General features: G+C 36.9%; 2 protein-coding genes across 2 annotated transcripts in view; both read right to left on the minus strand.

The window, feature by feature from the left end:
• Positions 1 to 49: 49 nt before the first annotated feature.
• Positions 50 to 14,671, minus strand: ttc21b (tetratricopeptide repeat domain 21B). Its single transcript, XM_005805327.3, has 29 exons — positions 14,307 to 14,671; positions 13,836 to 13,962; positions 13,656 to 13,766; positions 12,667 to 12,833; positions 12,445 to 12,567; positions 11,876 to 12,033; positions 11,335 to 11,419; positions 11,108 to 11,206; positions 10,516 to 10,711; positions 10,317 to 10,414; positions 9,884 to 10,084; positions 9,657 to 9,786; positions 8,508 to 8,665; positions 8,174 to 8,398; positions 7,829 to 8,067; positions 7,459 to 7,531; positions 6,645 to 6,755; positions 6,429 to 6,567; positions 5,819 to 5,925; positions 5,316 to 5,504; positions 4,973 to 5,083; positions 4,807 to 4,888; positions 4,580 to 4,730; positions 4,347 to 4,508; positions 2,907 to 3,102; positions 2,446 to 2,670; positions 2,207 to 2,327; positions 2,049 to 2,116; positions 50 to 1,964 (listed from the first exon to the last, which is right to left on the minus strand). The coding sequence occupies exons 1-29, from the start codon at positions 14,328 to 14,330 to the stop codon at positions 1,887 to 1,889; spliced, it is 3,954 nt and encodes a 1,317-aa protein (XP_005805384.1). The 5' UTR covers positions 14,331 to 14,671; the 3' UTR covers positions 50 to 1,886.
• Positions 14,672 to 18,781: 4,110 nt separating this feature from the next.
• LOC102216851 (sodium channel protein type 2 subunit alpha-like) overlaps positions 18,782 to 21,384 on the minus strand; it is a 38,106-nt gene continuing 35,503 nt past the window's right edge. The window contains exon 27 of the mRNA XM_023337192.1: positions 18,782 to 21,378. Within this exon, the coding sequence (XP_023192960.1) occupies positions 20,195 to 21,378 (1,184 nt within the window). The 3' untranslated portion in view covers positions 18,782 to 20,194. The remainder of the gene's footprint in view (positions 21,379 to 21,384) is intronic.

The raw sequence follows: 21,384 nt of genomic DNA on the forward strand, positions 1-21,384 counted from the left end.
ATTATCCGAAACGAATCATTGAAGTTACGAATAATCATCCAGCACGTGAGCGGCTTTAGTTTTTTATTTCTCTTTTTCTGATAGAAGTGATGAAAGCTGACACTCACCGCTTGTCTAATCTCTGAAATGTCCCAAGGATAAAGCTCAAAACGATTTGGATGATTGAGGGAGCAGAGAAACGGGCTCCAGCCGAGCTGAGCCTCCCCTGGTGCCCAATTTGGAGTCTGTCTCTCAGTGACTCCATCTGTGTGGACTGTGCCCCCCCATCGCTTCCCGTGGCAGGAAGCCAATATATTATGTCCATTAAAATGCTGACTGTGTCCTGCGGGTCACGTCTGTAGGTGCCGTATGTTCATCATCGTTTAGGAGGTTCATAAAATAGAAAGAATGCTGTAGCAAAAAACTACAACTATGTTTCAAAAGGATTCTTCTGAAACATACTTCCACCCATAAAACAATTAAAAGTTCAGTTATCAATCACCATGCCTGCCTTCAGAAAGTTTTGTGAAGGATGCCCAGATTGGGGATCAATACTCTCGGAGTGGTACATAAAAAGAAAAACAAACAACAACAAAAACATAACAGATTATCAGTATTATGAAAAAACTTGAAAGTGCTCTGACAAAGAATATCCCCTTGGCAGATTTCGTTCTTTGAATTACTTTTTTTTCCCCCACACATAAATGTTTCAGATCATCAAACCAATTTCAACATAATACAAAAAGGACACAATGCAGTTTTGCAAGGATGATTACATTATTTAGTAAAACACACAATCCTGACCTGCTGTGAAAAAGTAATTGCTCCATAAAACACCCTTAATTGCTACAACTGGTGTCAAGAGTTTATAACTGATAATGCCTGCATCATAGTGGAGAAATTTTGGGTCACTCTTTAGCTGAATTATTTATTTTCAGTAACATTGTGGGGTTTTTTCAGTATGGATAGCATATTAAGGACATGCCACAGATACTAATACATTAGGGTGTATGTCAGTCTGACTAGATTACTTTCACGTGTTTAAGGAATACAGAGATTGACTTGCTGGTGTTTGTCGGATAATTGCTTTGTTGCACAATCAAAGTGTGCTTAAGCTTCAGGCTGCAAACTGACGGCTGGACATCGTCCTTCAGGAGCACAGGCCATGACTCCAACAATCACAGCAAGTTTTTCAGATCCTGAAGCAGCAACGCATCCCAGACCATCTCAATAACAGAACTGTTTTTGAAGGTAGGTATTGCACTACATCAGTATTTCCCAACCCTGGCCCTCAAGGCATACTGCCCTACATGTTTAAGATGTTTCCCTGCTTTACAACGCCTGACTCAGCTGATTGCAGTTCAGAATACACCTATCAATTGAAATTGCCTGGGCTGAAGCAAGAAAACGCTTCACAAATTCATAAAAAGCAGAATTAGCTTTTTTAATTTAGTAATGCATTTTTAAAAACAAAACTTTTTTTGAGTAAAATCCTACAGTGAAAATGTATGCCTTATTAATCAGATGTTCTTACTGTCAGTTTACATTTGTTTATAGAACAAAAACATATCACTGGATAGTCTCTTTCACAAATACCTCTGGAAAGCAGAGGGTCAGTATGGACTAGTAAAATGTAAATGTTTCTAAGATTTACATTTCAATCTGCAAAAACATTTATATAGTCGTTTCATTGCTAGAAGCTTTCAGCTGTGCATATTCCCCAAAGTCTCTCCTCTGTTTTCTCTTTAAACTGTCAGAAACCAACTTTTCATTTGCTCAGAAAAATCTATAAAACCATGTGTTTGAGGGTCTGCTCAAAGGCCTGAGAAAAATAACTACATTTTCATTTTAACACAATAAGCAACTTTTTCAATCTTTCTCAGGCACACACGCAAAAACATGCAACTCTATGATCTCAAGGCAGCACGAGCTTTGTCCAGGATTTCCTTCCTCATTTTTGGATAATCTGGATGAGCAGCGAGAACCTGTAGACAGAAATGGAGTTGTGTTAAAGCATAAAACCACATCAAAGACAACAAACTGTGATCATTTATTTTCAGATGCCTCACCTTATGACACACATCTATGGCCTCAACGTACCTCTTTGCTTTCAAGTAGTTAAAAGCAAGCTTATATCCTAAATGAAACGCAGACATTTGATGTTATAAATGTAACTTTCCCTTAACTCATGTGAGTAGAACTTGACATCTGATTTTGCTTGACATACCAATAGCTGGATTTTTCTGATTTCCATATTTCCAAGCCATTTCATAGTTGAGACCTGCATCGCGGAACGCCTGGTCTTTTTCCATTATGTAGCCCTGATACTCATAAGCTTTGCAGCATGACTGGACAAACAAACATTTTTAGATTAAAAGTTGTGTCAGACAAAACACAAACGTCCATGTGTGTGGAGAATGCTGAACTAATGCCTTATTTAAAGAGTAACAACATGTTCAAGCTCACCTTGTTATGATTGAGACATCTTTTTAGAAGATCTGCGGCCATGTCATACTTCCCCGAGTGGATGTATATATCAGCCAGGAGCAGCCAGCTCTTCTCAAACTCGTCAGCGTCAGCAATGTTCCAGTTCATCTTGGCTATTCGTTTGAGCTGGTTCCTGGCTCGAGGAGTTTGTTTCAGCATCATGTATGCTGTTGCCATGGCCAGCAAAGCTGGAACGTGGTCTTTCTGAATCCGACAATAGAAAGCAGGAGAGGCAGGATGAGTCCCTAGCCATCAGTTTATAGCACAAAAATTACCTCTAAACTGGTTAATAATAAGACACGGAAAAACTAAGGTCGATAACAAAATGTCAATTAACAATATAAGGAGATGGCCTGAAAAAATGCAAAGCTACCAGCCACTAGTATGGGTATATTTACACAAGAAGGAATAATGTTGTGCACCATCTGGAGTTTAGTTACCTCATTGTTTGCAATCTCTGTGAAAACACAGAGGGCCTTCTCTACATTGGCCTTCTGTTTAGTAGACAGCAAGCAGTAGTTCTCCAGGATGCGGAGCTGTACGTGTCCGCCCGGCGTCTGAGGCTTTATCTCCTTGAGAAGCTTCTCTGCTGTTCTCACAGCAAGCTGCTCAGACTCTTGCTTTTCTGTGGAGTTGCTAAGGAGACAAAATTGAATTGTAACAAAGTCTGTAATATTTAAAACTGAGGCACACACTCTGTACCAAAGGCACTGTCAGGATCCTGAAAAACAGGAGGCTTATCCCAGACCAGACAGCTTTACATGTCCACATAATAATGGCAATTTTAAAATAGTTTTACATTGAAACGACATCAGCATGTTTTACCACGAGGCCTTTTGCTTTGAGTAAAAATATTGCAGTGAAGGAATGGAAACAAAGAAAGACAAAATAAAACTGACAAGGGAAAACTGATAAAATAATGAAATATTTAAAAAACTTTTGTTTTATTTGAAACTCAAGAAAAAATAATTTTTAACAATATGGTGGACATAGGACTAGACTTTGAGATATTCTAACACATTAATACCTTTTAATCTAAACCATTTCGCTGTATCCCATTGTGCAGTTCAGTTTTAAAAGCACTCTTACACTTGGCAGTCAAGACATCTGGCTCTAGTGCCATTAGATAGAACGAAACTGTGCTTTCCCTTCCTTGGTCAGGAGATCTGGTGCCTTTTACTTCTTTGTGTCTCTTTGTTCTGTTTCTCCTGTGCTTCGCAGTGGAGACATTTCTGGGTTGGATGCTTGATTCATTCAGGAGCAGAAGCTACCTCCCATTTGTTGTGCCTGGGTGCTGAGTTCTGTGAGGTTTCAACCCTTCTCACAATAACTTCACACCTTCAGGAGTTAAACTCACACATCCCTCCATCTAAGCACCCTTACAAATAATCAAAACAGCCCAAGGTCATGCAAATACAGGTTCCCTTTCAGTAATTCCGCCTACTTTGATATCAGATGGAGTCTTGATACAGTTAGTTAATAGTATTGTTACTGTAGAATAAATCTGCCTTGGAACCTGGCTTCCCATGGTGTGCCTAAAAGACTTTTATGTGACAAAAAAGATGTGTTTTTTTATATAATATGAAGTAAAGATCTGAAACTTGGTTTTTTTCACATTTTATATAAATTTAGGCCCAGAATGTTTGGGTATAATAATGCCTGCAGATGCTTCATGATAAATTACAATATTGTTTCAATAACTCAATTCACAACCTCTTAGTACTTGTTCTGAAAATTCTTTTTTCTGGGTTCCCATTAACTGTGAGCCACAAATATTCAAATGATCAGAAATAAAACCTTGAAATATATTTTGACTTTTTAAATTGAGTTACTAATTGTATTGGCTTGTATTGTCATTACTCAGCTTGTGTGAAACTCACCCAATTTCACCATCTAAATTCTCAAACACTTCTCCTCCAATTGTGTCGTTGTCTGGGTTGAGCAAGATTTCAATCATGTTATATACAGCATTCTGACCCCAGTCGTTATCTTTCCGAGCCTTATTGAAATGTAGCAGAGCATCGATAGGTTCTCCTGTGTACCTATGCAAAAGGCATGAAGTTTAGACCCAAAACTTGAAAGAACAAGATTGGCTAAAATTGACCAAACTTACCAAAGATAAAGCCCCTTGCAATAGTTGAAGCCTGGGTCCAATTTAATTCTGGAACAATGTTTTTCTGCCTTATCAAGGAAACTGGGGATGTTCTCCAACTTGCCGGCTCTTCTCAACAAGTCAATGAGATGCGATAGAGTTGGGTAGTTGTCTGGGAAAAAACCAGCTGGCTTTCAGTTTGGGAAATGATCACTTATTATTTATATTTGCCAAAGAAAAGGAGTTACCTGGTTTGTATGTCAGGAGTTGCTCAAAATTACTAAGTGCCCGATCATAATCCTGCTTTCTAAAATTAATGTCCGCCATCATCTAAGAATAAACATGCATTAGAAATTATTTCGTTGATTTAGTTGAAAGAATAGCTTCTAACATCTGTGAAGGGGCAACACAAACCAGAGTTGCGTCTTCGTTGAAATTGTCATTCTTCAAAATCTCGCTGCATTGGTGCTGGCATAAATCCACCTCGTCCAGAGTGAGATACAACCGTGCCAATTCCAGCATGACCTAAGTATGAAAGGGCGCACATTCATCTGAATAGATTTTGTGTCAAAGCATTCTGAATATGGCAACACTGAGAAGATACATCAGATCTTCAGCGTAAAGAAAAGCTTCAGCAATTGAAATCACAGATCATTTGAGAAACATGTAACGAGACTTTAAAAAAAGCAAACGCTTGCTAAGCACAGCCCGCAGCTGCAGTAAGTACACAGAACCGTTCTGATTCAGCTGCACTGACCTTGCGATCGGTCTCACAATACACAAGAGCTTCTTTGTAGAATTTGACCGCTCTCTCATAGCCCCTCTGACTTGTATAGTGTTTGGCGATCTCAGCACAGATCTCTGCAGCACGTTGCTTCTGCGCCGGGACAGCATCGGGCTGCTCCATCTGCACGCGCTTCAGGACTTTGGCTTGTACATCTCGGGCCTATGAACAACAAATAAGTCAACATCACTAAGGGAAATTTAAAACAAAAAAATAAACCAGCTAAAAATTAAGGTATTGTTGTGAGAAAATGTATAAATGTCTGTTCTGAATCTGAGTGTATTGCAGTAATTTCGATTGAAAACAAGTCCAATTTAGATTCCATGTATTGAACCTAGATCAGATCTGTTTTTCTCATAAATATATGAATGTGTGTTATATAAATAACCTGAATTGAATGAAATTAAACAAAATTATTACATTTGTCAAGAGAAATATTCAAGCAAGATATTTTATGAGTGAATGGAATCACTTACTTTCTGTAGTGAAAGTAAAGCTTCTTCATTTTTTTCCCCTTTAATTTGAACCTTAGCTAGCAGCACTAGATAATGACAGGTATCTGAGAGAGCAGGCAGCTCATTCACTGGAAGAAAAAACAAAAAAAGTCAGGAAAACAACATCACAGTGTGTGAGTAAATCGGCAATGTATGGGTCAAATTGTTCAGCAGGGTATAAGCAACAAAAATGTTTGTGCACTAGGAGTAGGGTGAATTTTGGAGCCCCTCCTATTGATCTAGTCCAGTGTTTTCCAACCGTTGTCCTCAAGCACACTGTCCTGCATGTTTCATGATTTCAGTTGATGGGTGATTACCAGGGTTTTGCTAAACTGGAATAATCTGAATTAGGTGTGATAAAGCTGGGAAACATCTAAAATATGCAGGGTTGGAAAATATTGGTTGAAGTTTAAATTAAAGAAGATCCAGACACTTTGTTTGCTGCTGATAAACTAAACAGTTTTTAAAAATCTTTAAACTGCCCATTCACAGCTTTCCAACTCAGTTTTTGGAAGTCTGTTTTTTGGCAAGTATCTTTGTATGTTATCTACATACTTATGCAATGCCATAAATATTGGGATTTTAGAAGCACCTGGATCATGAGCCAAAGCGTCATTGAGAACTCTCTCACAGCGATCATGCTGCCTCATCTTCATCAGAAGCTCAGCCAAGTCGTAGCGTAGGAAGTTCTGTTGCTCAGTCTTTAGCGCTGCCTCATAATAAGTAATTGCCTGGAATGATTACAACAACCATGCGTCAGCACAACTTTATCTGTGTATAAAACATGTGGGTGTATAACCTAATCTACCTTGATGTAGTTGTGAGTCTTCACCAACGCTTTCCCAATTTTGCTTGCTAAAGCACCATCTTTGGGGTTTTTCTTCAGAGCTTGCTCATAAACTTCAATGGCTTTCTCTGGCTGAAGATAAACACAGATGACTTTAAGTAGCATCATAGTTTACTGCTGGTTTTAGGTTTTTTGTAAATATTATCATTAGCTTGGGACAAGTAGTAAGAATGTAATGGACTGTATAATGCTTTAAAGAGCAATCTATTGGAAAGTTTAGCTAAAATTAGTTGCTGTTGGTGAAAAGGCAAAAAAAAATCTACTCGACCCAAGTTTTATCTTGTGTCACAACCAAAGAATGTGTAAACATTATTAGGCAAGGTTAACACCCATAAAGTCATGAAGGTAATACACCCTGTTCCCTGATTTGTCTGAAATCTGCTCCATGGGAGCCTGTTTCTTAGCTCCAGGCCTGCTGTGTGTTTTTTCCACTCTCAGCAGTTACTATTGATTCTTACTTTTCTTTGTTATACCACCTGAACTGAACTGTGAGGATATTTCATTTTCTTGTTAGCCAAGCTTCAGAAGTTTTCTGTACTCTTTATGCACACCAGCTGAAATAAGATATTGTTAAAGGATTCAAAAAAACACTTTTAAACACATAGTCAGATATTTGTTACATGGTTAGCAAGCCAACAGAACTTAACAGCAGAACAATAACAGGACTGTTGGGATGAATTCCAGAAACTGAAATCCTTCAGTATTTTAAAGTTCACAAAATCCTTATAACGTCAGATAACATTAGATAATAAAATAAAACATGTATTTTGCAAACCTCCTGAATGTTCATATATGCATCACCGAGTAGGAGATATGTGTGAGGACTAGGAAGCTTCTCCACCATTTCTCTGTGGAAAATATCACATATAATGTATGTCATTACGTTTACAGCTCTTTGTATTGTATGTGATTTACTAATACATTAGTAAGTCCAAGCAGCCAAAAAAAACGTCATATGCTTTCTGCTACACAGAGAGCTCACATTTACTTAATTTAGCTTCAGGTTTTCAGAAGCTGAAGCTGATCAATATTCCTTTACTATTTCAGATTTTACTGTTCACTCTTCCCTTCAGATAATTTATGTTAGTTTACATTTCAGACAGATTTTTTTTTTTTGTTATTGTTTGAATCAAAACGTAACTCACCTATAGCAGCTTGCATAAAGTCGTTTTTCTCTTCTGTGTTTCAAATATATATCTGCCATTTTCTCTTTGGCTGAAATATAGTAGGGCTGCTCAGGTGTAATGTTTCTTAGCATACTCAGAGCCAGCTCTGTGTCACCACGCAGCAGCGCCAGGTCCGCGTTAGCAATAGTGACACGCAGCTCCTCTGGAGTTCCAGAAAACTCATTGATGGCATCCTGCATGACCTTTGCTGCTTCATGCTGTAACATGAAAATAAGTTCATCGTCTAATAACTCTTTCCGTAAAGGTCAGAAATTGTGAAAATTAAAATTAAATTGTGTCGAGGATAAAAACTCCACATCATACCTGCTCTCCATTGAGCCACAGGGCCTCAGCTAGCTCCAAGAAGAGAGACACACAGTCAGCAGAGTTCAGCTCTGTCCTCTTGTGCTTGGAGTTGGATGAGGAACCAGCTCTACGGACGCCTGGAAGACTCATGGCCATCTGCAATGTCTGAATAGCCTCCCCAAGCTCCCCTGTCTTCTTCTTAGCCTGAGCTTTGATGAGGTGGTACAAAGGGTGATCTCGTATCTAGAATGCACAACAGTTCATAAACCTTTTGGATAAAAGTTATCTGTATCAATAACATAATAATCTAAGTAATTTTATTTGAAGAAAACTAGAGTACTTGTGTTTTTACCTCAAAATTATGGCTGAGGCAGAGTTCAAGTGACTGATTGCAAAGCATCATGTTACCCTGCAAAAGATGAATCTGGGCCAATAGTAGATGAGCATCTGCGTGAGAGGGGCACTGCTCCAGGCAGTGGTTAAGACTGCTCTGAGCACCATCTATGTCACCTGAAGGGGTACAGAAAGAGTGTGATTTGAAACATTACAAAAACAAAAATATATCAATAATTAAAACACAAAAGGATCTCAATAATTTGTTATTTTGTGAAAGCTTGATTCATTTCAGTTATTCATTGTATAAAATATATATATATATATATTGATTCATTAAATGCAGGATGTTCCATTTCAAGAGTTTTTTTGTAGTTATATTTGTTTACTATACTTTATAACTAATGAAAAGCAAAAACATTTAAAAAAAATGTGAAAACTGATTGCTCACGGAGCGCTACATCCTTGCATATTTTTCAAAAGTAGAATGGAAGGACAAATAAACAAAGCCCACAAAAGACTGGGACTTATATGGGCGTGGAGTCAGAAGAATCTTTAACAAAACACAGGATAGATTTTTATCAAGTACAAAATAAGATCAGCTAGAGACCCCTATTAAAGCAACCTAAGCTTCCTGAACACCTCAGTAGTGCCACAGGTTGATCGCCTCCATGCTGCACTGATGCAGTTATTCATGCAAAAGGAGCCCTGATCTATTATTAACTACATAATGTAAAATACATGTAAAAGTCGGTCTGTATGAATTTTTTTATATAGCCCCTTATAAACAGCATAGGTTGATCAGAGTGCTTTACTATTCAATCAAGTTTAATAGTATAAATAATAATTAAAAAGGCAAAGGACAAATAAAGTTGATAAAATACCAAATATCACCAAGAACGCTCAAACCTATTTCTCTGGGTCTCATAGCCATAGATTTAAGATGGACATTCTTTCAGTTTTCTGATATTTTTGTAAAAAAGTTTTAGGTTTCACTGTAAGTCACAATTATCAAAATTAAATCAAATATGTATTCCTAAACTATATCACTCTCTGTCTAGTAAAACTAAGCTTCTCTTAGTTTTAAGTGAATTACTGAAACAAATCAACTTTCAATGCTCTTCTAATTTACTGAGAAGCACATGTACATTTTATTTGTATTACTCACCAGACTGGTATCTGACTTTGGCAAGCAAGAAGACGGCATGAAGGAGACCTGGCACAATTTTAACCACAGTATCCAACAACGTGGCACAGTGCTGCAGCTGAGGAGCAGGAGGCTGGCCAGCAGCAGGAGGCTAAAACAACAAAGTGTTCCAAATTAGCTTGGAATATACCGAAGCCCCAAAACTTCTTTAGTAACTTATGGGCCGACAAAAAACATATCAATTTCACCTTTGAAGGACAAAGAGCAAGATACTCTTTGACAATCTCCAACAGGAAGTCTGGGTTCATCTTCTCCAGATACTCGACTCCCAGAGGCAGGCCCTGCAGCGAGGAGAAGTGTGTGTCCACTGCATCATTCAGAAGGTTGATCACCTCTGCCTGGGGCTGATGCTTTTTTCCTGCCAGTACAGCCTGTAGATACAAAAGCTCCTAATACAACAAAAAACATTAAAAAGAAAGAATTGGTTAAACAAATAATTTAGTAAAAAAAAACAAACAAAAAACAGCAAATGTGAGTGGAGATTTCAATATAGGCTAATTAAAGGAATCTATGAACTACAACATGAGAACAAAGAACTATTTAGCTTAGTAAATCCTATTTGCTTCCGAACTACAAGTACTGGTTTTAGGATTCTCTCATAAGAACACAACAAAACATTACCCCAGATTTTCCAATAGATTGTTGAATCTCTGAGAGAAATTCCAGTTGCTGTTCTGCATCGTCAAGTAGTCCCTCGATTACCTGACAGCGAGCTATACCTGCATAGTGAAAAAAATGAAGAACATTTGCTTTGCTTTATTTGGATCCAAAGTGTCACGACTATTACTGAAAAAAAAATAAAACATTTCAAAAACATTACCAGTCAAAGCTGAAACACTAGTTTTCTCCTTGTTAGTGATGGCGATCTTGTACCACTTCATGGCCTCTTTGATTCTGCCTTGAAGCACCATCTGGTAGCCCAACTCCGTGGCTAAATCTGGATCCCTCGACGACATGGAATAAGCCCTCTCCACCATTCGGAATGTCTGCTCAATAACTTTGTCACTGCGTCCACACTGGACAGCAACAAAGTCGCAGCATAGATTTTTTAAAAAGCAGCAATAGTAACGGAAAAGTCCTATGAAAAGCTCAGAAAGGTTTTGAAGTTGAAGTCAAAAACAAGACGACATAACACATAGAAACAGTTCTTAAATCATTGTAAATCCTACAACTCTTCTTTAAATAATTTTTAAATATTTAAAATTTATTTAGCTGAGGCTTAATTAGATTCACATAGAAGAGATGGTATGTGGAAATGTGGAAAGTCAAATTATTCAAAATAATTTATGGACCACATGTCATGACAAGAACTGAGATGGTAATACAACTTAGGCAAAGATTTAGAGAAAAACATATTTGCTTCTAAAATCACAGCTTTGAGATACAATAACAATATTAACATCAAAGCTTACAACACGGGTGAAGGCGACAGACATTCTGTAGCAAAGCTCTGCGTTGTTTGGTTCCAGTATGTCTAAACCGTTGATGAGGTTAGAAAGTTGTAAAACTGCCTGTCAAGGGGAAAAAACAAGATTCTATGAGATAATGAATGCTGCTATGGTTTTTGTCTAACAACTAAATGAATCATGCTACTTTCCAAATATTTTGTAAGGCAAAGGTGAAAATCTGTTGAATGTACCTCTGCAATATCTCCATCTCTACATAAAGAGTGAAGTGCCAGCATCCGCAGAGCCTCCAGGTTATTTTTATCTTTCTGTAAAAGCCTGAAACATGACCCAAGGTGGTGTTAATAAAAGTCAATCTCCAACGCATTTCTTCCATTGACAGTAATAGAATATTTGATACTCCTGCACTACTAGGTTAAACTGCCAGACAAACACCATTAAAACTGAAAGGAACTGAGAAGGCCAAAGGAGAGTCTAAAGATTAGAGTGAGGGCACCTTTTTAAAAAAATATCTGTATTATCTGGCTTCGGCAATGATATAAAGAGGTACAAACAATGAAAAACCTGTATCCAGTGGTTAGAGTTTTTTTAATTTATTTTCAAATTTACTTTTTTCCTTATATCCCAAATGCAGAATGCAAGTGTTTCTACCACTTCTGATTGCACCTGTAATATTAATCTACTTTCTGAAACCCTGAGATGCAGTCTCAACTGAGATGTACAAACTGTTGGTGTATTATTTGGAAAATACAACTGATGATTCTTATTATTTACCTGTGAGCAGCGTCTATGGTTTGATCCCAGTCTTGAAGACTTAGTAGCAGTTTCATTTTCTTAATGAGAGCTGGAATGAACCCGGAGAAACTCACTATGACTTGGTTAACCATCTCTAGTGCTCCAGAGTAGTTCTGACGACATTCATAATACTGTGCCTAAACGAAAAAGGAAAGGGTTATTTTAATATAACACGCACAGAGTTATTATAATACATGTTTGAAGATTTTTAAATAGCTTATCACAGACAGACCAATGTGTGAAACAATATGGTAGAATAATTAAAATGTCTTGCAGTCTGAAGAAACTATAAGATATACATGCATTTGAAAACATTCTGCTTGTCTGAAATACATATAAATATAAATATTCAACAATAACTATGCCGATCATTTTAGAGTTAAAATATCTATACCTTCAGAACTACTACAAAGTGTACATAGTTGGAGTTCTCAAAATTCAACATGGTGAGTTAATTAAACATTTGAAAGATATTGTAAAATGTGGAATGGTAATGGATTATAAGATCATAACATTTGCAGTTTGGAATAATCAAAATAAATCATTACCTTTCCCATTAGGGCAAAAACATCTGCTCTTTCTTTCAGGGCCTCATCAAAGTATTTCCCAGCCTTCCTGATGTAGGTGTCTTTCCCTGACGTAACATCTATCCAGGCTTTTAGGATTATGCCCTTTAAAACAAAAAAGAACATCACAAATGTCATAATCACCCCCATAAGATAGGTTTATTGATTCTGCGTAAATTTTCTGCGAAAATAATAAACTCTCACCTCTCTTGAGCCATTGGAGAGCTTGATCATTCGCTCAGTGTACTCTCTTGCTTTGTCATTTCGGCCTAACAGCCAGAGAAAGGTCCCAGCGTGGTAAAGACTCTTGGGTGGTGCACTTTTACGATCCTCCTTGACCTTAGCATCAAGTTCTTGAATAATGTCTCTGTCTGTGCATACAGAGAAACTTCCTAGTTTTGCCAGTGTACAAAAGCATCAAAGCTATTGAACTTCTCAAAAGGTAGTCCTAAACAGAATTAATTGAGGGAGGGACTGAACTCATATGCACCTTGAACTTTTCGTTTTCGTATTCTGTGTTAGCTTCTTATTTTGATTAGGTTAGTTTTGTTTCTGTTTTTCTTTTGCTTAGTTCTTTCTTAGTGGTTCTAGGTTAGTTTTGTGTCTATTATTACTTAATGTTAGATTTATTTCCTGGTCCTCTCTGTGCTTTCCTTCCCCCTCTGTGTCACTCCCTCACCCTCTCCTCAGTCTGCCTTCCCCTCACACCTGCAACCCATTAACTCATCAACCTAGAATTCAACCTCCACCTATTTAAGCACCTTATCCTTAGTCACTCCTCACTGGTTCCTCTAGTCTCCTCTTGTCATGGTCCTGTTTTACCCTCTGTGATCCTTGTGTCTCCTTGCCAGTTGCTTTCCTGTGGATTTTTGGTTTTTGTTCTGGTTCCCTGTTCTCCCATGGATTTTTGTAAGTGTTTGTTCTCATATTTTCAGTAAAACCGTCATTCTCAACTCAATGCCTCTGTCTCTCTGCATTTGGGCCCTTCTAGAAACCACTAAACAGGACAGTTTAGTTGTGAAAAAATCTGAAAACTATAAATCATTTTATCGCATGTTACAATTGTGCCAGAAAACTATATTTTTTTAGTTGGTCTATCACTTAAAGTGAAATTCAGGGGATGTCAATGTTTTTGCAAGATTTTTGATAGAATATGTTTTACGTAGATAATGCATTACAAAACTTTGTATTACCCGGGTTTGGCTTTTTCTTCTCAGCATAGACAAGAGCCATCAATGTGCAGAGAGATAGATCTCGATCATCTCTGATTGTGTCCAGTTCTGCCGTGGCTTCCTGAATTTCACCTGATGAAACATAAAAACATTTGGCAAAGGCTCTCGTCCAATCATATTAGTAATCCTTTAAAATCATACCTTGCATAAGACTTGCATATGCGTGGAAGAAAATGTAGATGGGGCTACTGTATTTCCTTTGAGCAGCTGAGGCAGAACTGATTGCATGATTGAAGTACTTTTCATAGCAGTAGTACTTGATCAAAGCCTGGAGCAAAACATTTCGAGAAAAAAGGAGAGTCAGTTAAAACAGTTTGAGCACCAGCCTGTCCAAATAGTTTGATTACCTAAATAAAGGAAAATTAAAACTGCAAATATTATGCTATGACAAAAACGAGTTAAAGAACGGCATTGCTGTTAAATAACATTCGTCGTCATGGTATATTACCTTAATTGCTTGTTGATGTGATCTTTCTCTTACAGACCACTATCTCTAGTTTGTAAATAAAGTATATTAATAGTTAATGACTTCCCGATTGTACTGTTTTTGTTTCTTTCATAATTTGTTTTTTAATGTAGCATCGAATGCTATTATTAGCGAGCTTTGCTTACCAGGATTGTGTCTTCTTCCTCCATCTTTAACGCTTTAGATGGATTACTGACTGCGGAAGGGAAAACGCAATGTTTCACGCTAATAAAATTGCTTATAACGATACAGCTTTACTGATGAAACTGTCTTATTTTCGCCATCTTGCACTCAGTCCTTCAGCGTTGCCTGGTAGCTAAGAAACGGTTTGTGTTACGAGATTGAAAAAGAAAACCCTCATTTTTGACTTCCAGGCTTGGGACGCCGCGTAAAGTTTCGTCACTTTGCATGGCTGGCTGGTTGTAAAACTGACCATGACGCACACAGATGTAAATTTTACTTAAATATTCGTCTAAAAATCTCGTTGATGAGCCTAACCCTATTTAAGGCTTATACGCAAGGATTATCGCTACTGTCCATGCCTGGCAGACTAAACTAGGGACTTATAGGATGCATATCGCATGTAAATCTTCCTTTCAACGTAAGGGGGCGCAATTATCCAACGTTTCAATTTACATCCTTAGCTGTTGGGTTCCTGTCAAATCTGTACTGGAAAAATACTTTTTTATAAGAGTCAACAAGTTTATCTGTTTGAATTTTCTTTTAGGTATAATTCTCTCTTTTTCTCTTCTCATTAGTCATCAAGACTCTGTCTCTAACTCTGATATATATCCTCCTAATTTTACAAAAAGCACCCATAAAAATAACAACAAAAAAACTAATTGGATACAGTGCAAAATCCCCCTATTATGAGTGGACGTTTGCTTTCTCCAACTGAAATATTTTCTGATTTGCAATGAAATCAAACAACTGAAGTAAAAATTGTGGTTTAAATCATAATGTGTGATACAAACATTTGTGACAGATGTCATTCAGTGTCATTACATACCCCAAAATGGAATTATTTCTAATAGAAACATTGAAGCTACTAATATATCTAACAATGTCATTTATAAATATAATTGTGGATTGTATTGACTGGCTACTTTGAGAATCAGGAAAATGTTGCATCACAAAAGTACAGTACCATCAGTCTACACTGGAGAGGCAGTATTGATGATTATTTTTGTTTCTCTGGAATATAGATAATTTAGAATTATCTTTATAATTTTGCATAAGTAGGCCTTTTAAAAAAAAAAAAATTTAAAACCTAGCCAATATATTTTAAAGATATACCGAAGGTCAAGGTAAGCACATTGTCAGGTAATTTATTTGTCAGTTAATCAGAAATACACTTTCAGAAGATAGCCTTGACGGAAGCCATTTCATTTAAGCTATTTGCATGTTTTTTCTGTTAATCTTGAGAAGAAGGCTTGGAAATGTTGTTATTCCCTGACACTAACTTTGCAGTGCATACTGGAAACATATTCCTGGAAACTAGAAGGCTAGTGTTATGTAACACCACAAACTAACTTCAGTCCGATGTCCATAGCGTTGAGTTTATCATGCAACTGTTCCAACAGAGGCACTTCCATGCTCTGTCAGATACTATGTAGTACTAACTCTGACATATAATCATTGTCCTCTGAAGATCAATCGGAGAGTAAATCAGGTTGATATTGAGCTTCATGTGCAACAGCAGCCAATTACTGTACCACACAAGTTTAGTCAGTGTTCCAACACTTAGCTCCAACGCTGCAGCTAAGAAACTTTGTTATAAATACACATTTTACAGATCACTGTATTTATAAACACCTGTTATTATGTGACACAAAATTGAAACAAAAAGTTTTGTCTTATACAGTACACTCAAAATACAGCTTAAGCATAGTAGACAACTAAGGTGTTGTACTTAGAAAACAATACATATTGCATGCGTTGTTGGACTTTTAAAGAAAGCAGGGTGAAAACCTATTAGAACAGGACAATGTAGTCATATCCTCTGGGGTATATTGTGCTAGCACTCTAATGGCTATATCCATTGTGGTTTGTACAGACTGTTATTGATCACAGCACCATGCCCAATTATACAAGCAACTCAGTTGCTAATGAACTCTTATTTTACCTTTTCATTTGTGTTGCCAGAAACTAAAATCCTGAAATATGATCGATTTGGACTTAACTGAGGAGAGATGCTAGTTTACCCAAAAGGTTTCTGTTTTTCCTGCACATTTGCAGTGCAGGTGTAAGAAGAATTTGTTTCCATTTGAAAAGTCTGTCCTGCTTTCATTTTATGTTTTGAGATGTGGGAAAAACAGGAAATAAGATCATGTAAATAATGTTTTCAATAATGTTCATGATTAGGAGACAGAGATAAAACATATATTTATATATATATATATATATATATATATGTATTCCTGTGCATCTAATCTGTGTGTGTTAGCACATTTAACGGGTATTGAGATAACTCTCCTCTGTCTAGTATAATAGGATTTTCTGCCCATCTATCTGGAGCAAATAAAATTACAGAGCTGTTATGGGTAGCAGTCTCAAATTTCTCTTTGAAATGTTTTTTTTTTTTTTTTTTTTTTTTTTTACTACAGTCCTTTTGCATACCAGTGGCCACATAGAAGCCAAATAGACATCTTTTTCCATAAACATGCCCACATATTACTGCCAAGCATGGTAGACTCCTGGGGATGGGGATGGCAGACCAACATCCGACCTTCAACCCTAATGTAGTCGAACAAAGGAGTGTTCTGTCATGTTGCCTGGCAACCGGGGAGGAGAGTCTGCAGAATCATTCTTGATTTAACAGCCATTAAAATAGGCAATGTGTAACAGCACTTGTTGCCATTAGCGAGCTGTGTGTTCATTAAGATGCATCTTGTAACTGAGGGATGTTGAATTTCTTACATCACTACGAAGATAAAATTAAGGGAAGCAGTCATTATAAGAATAAGAGAGTTGAGATTCAACATCCTGCTTCCTCTGATACAATCGTTGTGAAGTGCATACTGGAAAACATTTACACAGAAATGTCTGTACAGAAAACAACATCTGAGAAGTGTTTGTGGGTGCGGCAAAAAACTGATAAATACGAGCGTCATAATTTGACAAGATGACTGGGATAATGAGCACTTTGCAATCAACCTCCGTTTACTGCCCACTGTTGTTGTACAACCACAGTTTGCAAAAGCAGTGATGGACAATAACAGATATTTAGACAGTTTTTAATAATTAATAACATGTTCCATTCACTTAAGATGCTAATAGCTTCCGGCATATTGTGACAGCCTCCTCAGAAAGTAGATCCTGGCCTCCTGCACCAAAGAGTGCACTTACTGGAGCTCACTTTAATTTCAGAAATTTGTGTCTTGACAAAAATTGGATCTAATGTTTTGAAGCAATATCTGCATATTTTGTCATTCAAAAGCATTTGTTGATAATAAAGTTTTAAGTACTTTCCATTTCGCTGGAAATTCAAGACAGTAATGTACTGTAAGTTGATCCATTTAGAGTTTGAGTGGTCATTAATATCTTGCAAATGAAAATGGATGCTGAAAAGGTCAACATTTTACAGTTTCTGAGATCCCTCTAATGTTGATTGTAGTTGCTTTACTGAAAGCATTCCATTTTCCATATTACGACTGTAAAACCTGCGGAATAAAATCATTGAATCATTTCTGTGGCGTAGCTACAAGTTTCTGAAATTAAACAAAACAAACGTCCCTCATCAGCTTTATTACTTCTATTCCATGACTCCTTAATGTTAACAATTTGTATTTAGTGGAAATATTTGCAAGCCTTTCAGTTGAATTTTATACAACTTGATATAAACAAGAAATATGTCAATATACAGTATGCTGCATACCATATAATTGCATAGAGAAACTATGCCAGGAAAACTCGGTTACCCATTTTCAGCATCAAATAAATTTTTTTTAAAAAAGACGAAATTAAGCACTGATGGTGTAAGATGCTATTTTAAAAGATAACATATTTTCTGAGGAAGCAAGTTGAACGCTAATTTAAAATGCTATAACAGAAAGTAAAAACTTCAGCAGGTGCTAGTAGTTTCACTTCTTTGCCATTTCATACTTGTGAAGCGTTGGTCAGCTACAAAAAGTATCTGTGTGCCACAGGATGTCAATGCTTACTCAGCCTGTGGATGTCTTATCAAATTATTTACGGTGAGGGATTTCTAATAAATAAAGTCATTTATTCATCTTTATATGGCTCTGAAAACGTAATATATTTTCTAGAAGATTTATTCATGGAATAAATATCTTTATTCCATGACACAATTAGTGTTCTTTGCACAATGATGGCAACACATAATCTAGATTTACTGAACCCATTGGGAGAGTATTCTGTAAGATGCATTTCTTTGGTGGTATTATATTGCAAATTCTACCAATGATTTCAGTAAATACCATGGCTGCTTTTTATGATCTGTGGCCTTAATTCTTTGTTTGTTGGACTAGAACCAAAAATTTGTCCCAGAACAAAATGAAAAACAGAAGAGCAAACCTCCTCTTCCCCAACATTCACATCAGGACCAAATAACATTAAATCATTGGCAGGCATACTTGATATACTTATATTCTTTATTTAAACCATTACCCTTTTAAATAAAATGTGCTATAGCATTGTCTTGCATGCAGGTATCTTTATGCATTTCAAATAGGATGGATGTATACAATCAGCAGAAGTTTATATAACAAAAACACTCTTTCATTGAGTATAAAGTGTAAAACACCATGCAAAAAAGCAATTACATCAGTGGAACCTTACTGTCTTTCCCACCAGATCAGGTAACAACTTATGGTGGCAGTCATGAGAAGCAACAATATAAAATGTAAACAGAGGCAGGAAATAGCAATGATCACATGACGTGTGTGATGCAATTTCCTTGAGATTCTTCATAACAACCTGAGCCATCAAATCCATCTTTGATATTTTCTATGATAAAGATTGAAAGGTATACTGGAAAACACAGTGTATCCCCAATTCTACCAGAAATCTTTCACAGAGTCTTATTATGAATAGTTCATACCCAGATATCTTATTACATAGATGCTATTTAGCATTATTTAGCATCTTATTACACACAGCAAACACAGTATATTTAGTTCCTTGTTTAAAATGGAATTTCATAATATCAAACAATGTTATGATTATTTAAATTAGAATGTTAATTTACATCATCAAGAGACAGAGAATGAAGAAGCCTGTATTTTAGACCAGTCAAAACACAGTGAAATTTTCCAAAAACATTAGTTTCCCTGCAACAGTCAAGAAATCTGTGTTTAGGTAAATACTAAGGCAAACAAGATTATCATTTTTTTAATTTAAAAATTAATTAAATGCTTTATCTTTAGAACAAGTTTGCTTATAAAGATGAGCATGATTAATTTTTTTGTTATATATGTGTGCAATCCAGAAGACATAATCGTCTTCAATAATTAGAAAAAGTGCCATTTTTTTAAGGGTTACTGTCCTGATACTGAAAAACACACAAACTCAGCAGTCTTGACGTTTTTCAGCCATAGTTTTGCAGCATAAAGCCTGGAATTGAACTCATGGTGAAATTGCACTCTTTGGCATGCATAGCCATGAAGAGAAACATTCATGCAGAATTACAGCGGCTTTAGCAGACATTCTTAGCACAGTAATTAAGGCGGGTCTGAACCAGAATATCATTTCTAAATGAAACTTTAAAGAACCACCCTAAAAGTAAAAATGGTTGTATAAAAAGGCAACTGACTGACAAATTAAATGCATATAGCATGAAACCATTCTCTGTTTGAAAATAAATAGGTCACTTAATAAAAACTAGAACTGCACAATGGGCTGTATCGCTGGAGTAGCTGCAATAGTCATAAAAGCAATAATTAGTTTGTCTTTAAAAATACTTTAAATAATTATACCAATTTCTGCAAAATAGTCCAAAGGGAAGAATTTCATTTCAAAAGCTGTAAACATTTTCTTTTTTATTTCTAAAGTCTGTTTTGCTCTTCCATTTTTTTTATTTGTCTTGTTCTGTGATGTCTTTGCTCTCAACTTCCTTTTCACTTCTGTCCTTTTCATGTTTGCTGTTCACATTTGGCTTTACACTCGTACTTGAAGGCTCAGAGTCCTTCAAACCTGAGACTTCAGCTTTACGGGTGGTAGAGAGCTCCATAGGTTTTTCTGTAAAAGAAACTTCTTTGTCAGTCAGCTGTTCATTCTTTTCAACATCAACACGAACTGCATCAAAAATCTTGGTCCGAGTATAATGTCTGAAAGCTCTCTGAATAACAGCAGCTGACACGTCTTCCTGTTTTTGGCGGAAAGTGGTTGTGATGGGTTCATACGACACCTTCGATGGATTTGCAGCCATGAAACGCTCCTCCATCTGGCCCCTGAGTATGTCCATCTCCCCACTCTCACCCAAAACACGTTTTGTAAAGGCAAACAGGATATCCAGGCAGTGAATCCGGCCACCACTCACAACTGGTAGGTCCATAGAGATGAGCTCCAATTTGTTGGGCTTAGGAATGCGTAATGGTGCAGCTAAAGAATCTGCAAAGTCTGAAAGCATGCTGTACTTCACAAACTGTGTTGCAAGAGGGTCAAACTTCTCCCAGACCTCATAAAATATTTCAAAGTCATCCTCGCTTAATGGCTCAGCGCTCTCCTCTGTAGCCACGCCAAAATTCTCCAGGATGACTGCAATGTACATGTTCACAACAATAAGGAAGCAAATAATGATATAACTCACAAAGAAAGCGATTCCCACTGCTGGATTTCCACAATTTCCTCTAGCATTATTACTACCAGGATGCTCCATTTCAGGATCACAATCATCCTTGTTCTTGTTGAGGATGGGAGCTAGAAGGAGATCCCAGCCTGCCGATGTGGTAATTTGAAACAAACAGATTATGCTGTTGCCAAAGGTCTCAAAATTAAAAAGGTCATCGATGCCTTTTTCCTTCTTGACATAGGCAAAGTTTGACATGCCAAAGATGGCATAGATAAACATCACCAAGAATAGCAAGAGGCCAATGTTGAACAAGGCAGGAAGTGACATCATCAAGGCAAACAAGAGTGTGCGGATCCCTTTGGCACTTTTAATAAGGCGGAGGATGCGGCCAATCCTAGCCAGTCGAATCACTCTGAACAGGGTTGGTGAGACAAAATACTTCTCTATCACATTTGAAAGAAAAATGCCTGTGG

Source organism: Xiphophorus maculatus, chromosome 7 (assembly GCF_002775205.1).
Source record: "Xiphophorus maculatus strain JP 163 A chromosome 7, X_maculatus-5.0-male, whole genome shotgun sequence".
NCBI lineage: Eukaryota > Metazoa > Chordata > Actinopteri > Cyprinodontiformes > Poeciliidae > Xiphophorus > Xiphophorus maculatus.

Bases quoted from the DNA above. Each gene is read 5' to 3' on its own strand.
- ttc21b (XM_005805327.3), bottom strand. From the start codon at position 14,330: ATGGAGGAAGAAGACACAATCCTG. The intron at 11,420-11,875 runs GTAAATAATAAG...GTCATGTTTCAG, and splicing joins ACCATAGACGCTGCTCACAG to GCTTTTACAGAAAGATAAAA. The intron at 4,731-4,806 runs GTAACTCCTTTT...GTTTTTTCCCAG, and splicing joins ACTCCTGACATACAAACCAG to ACAACTACCCAACTCTATCG.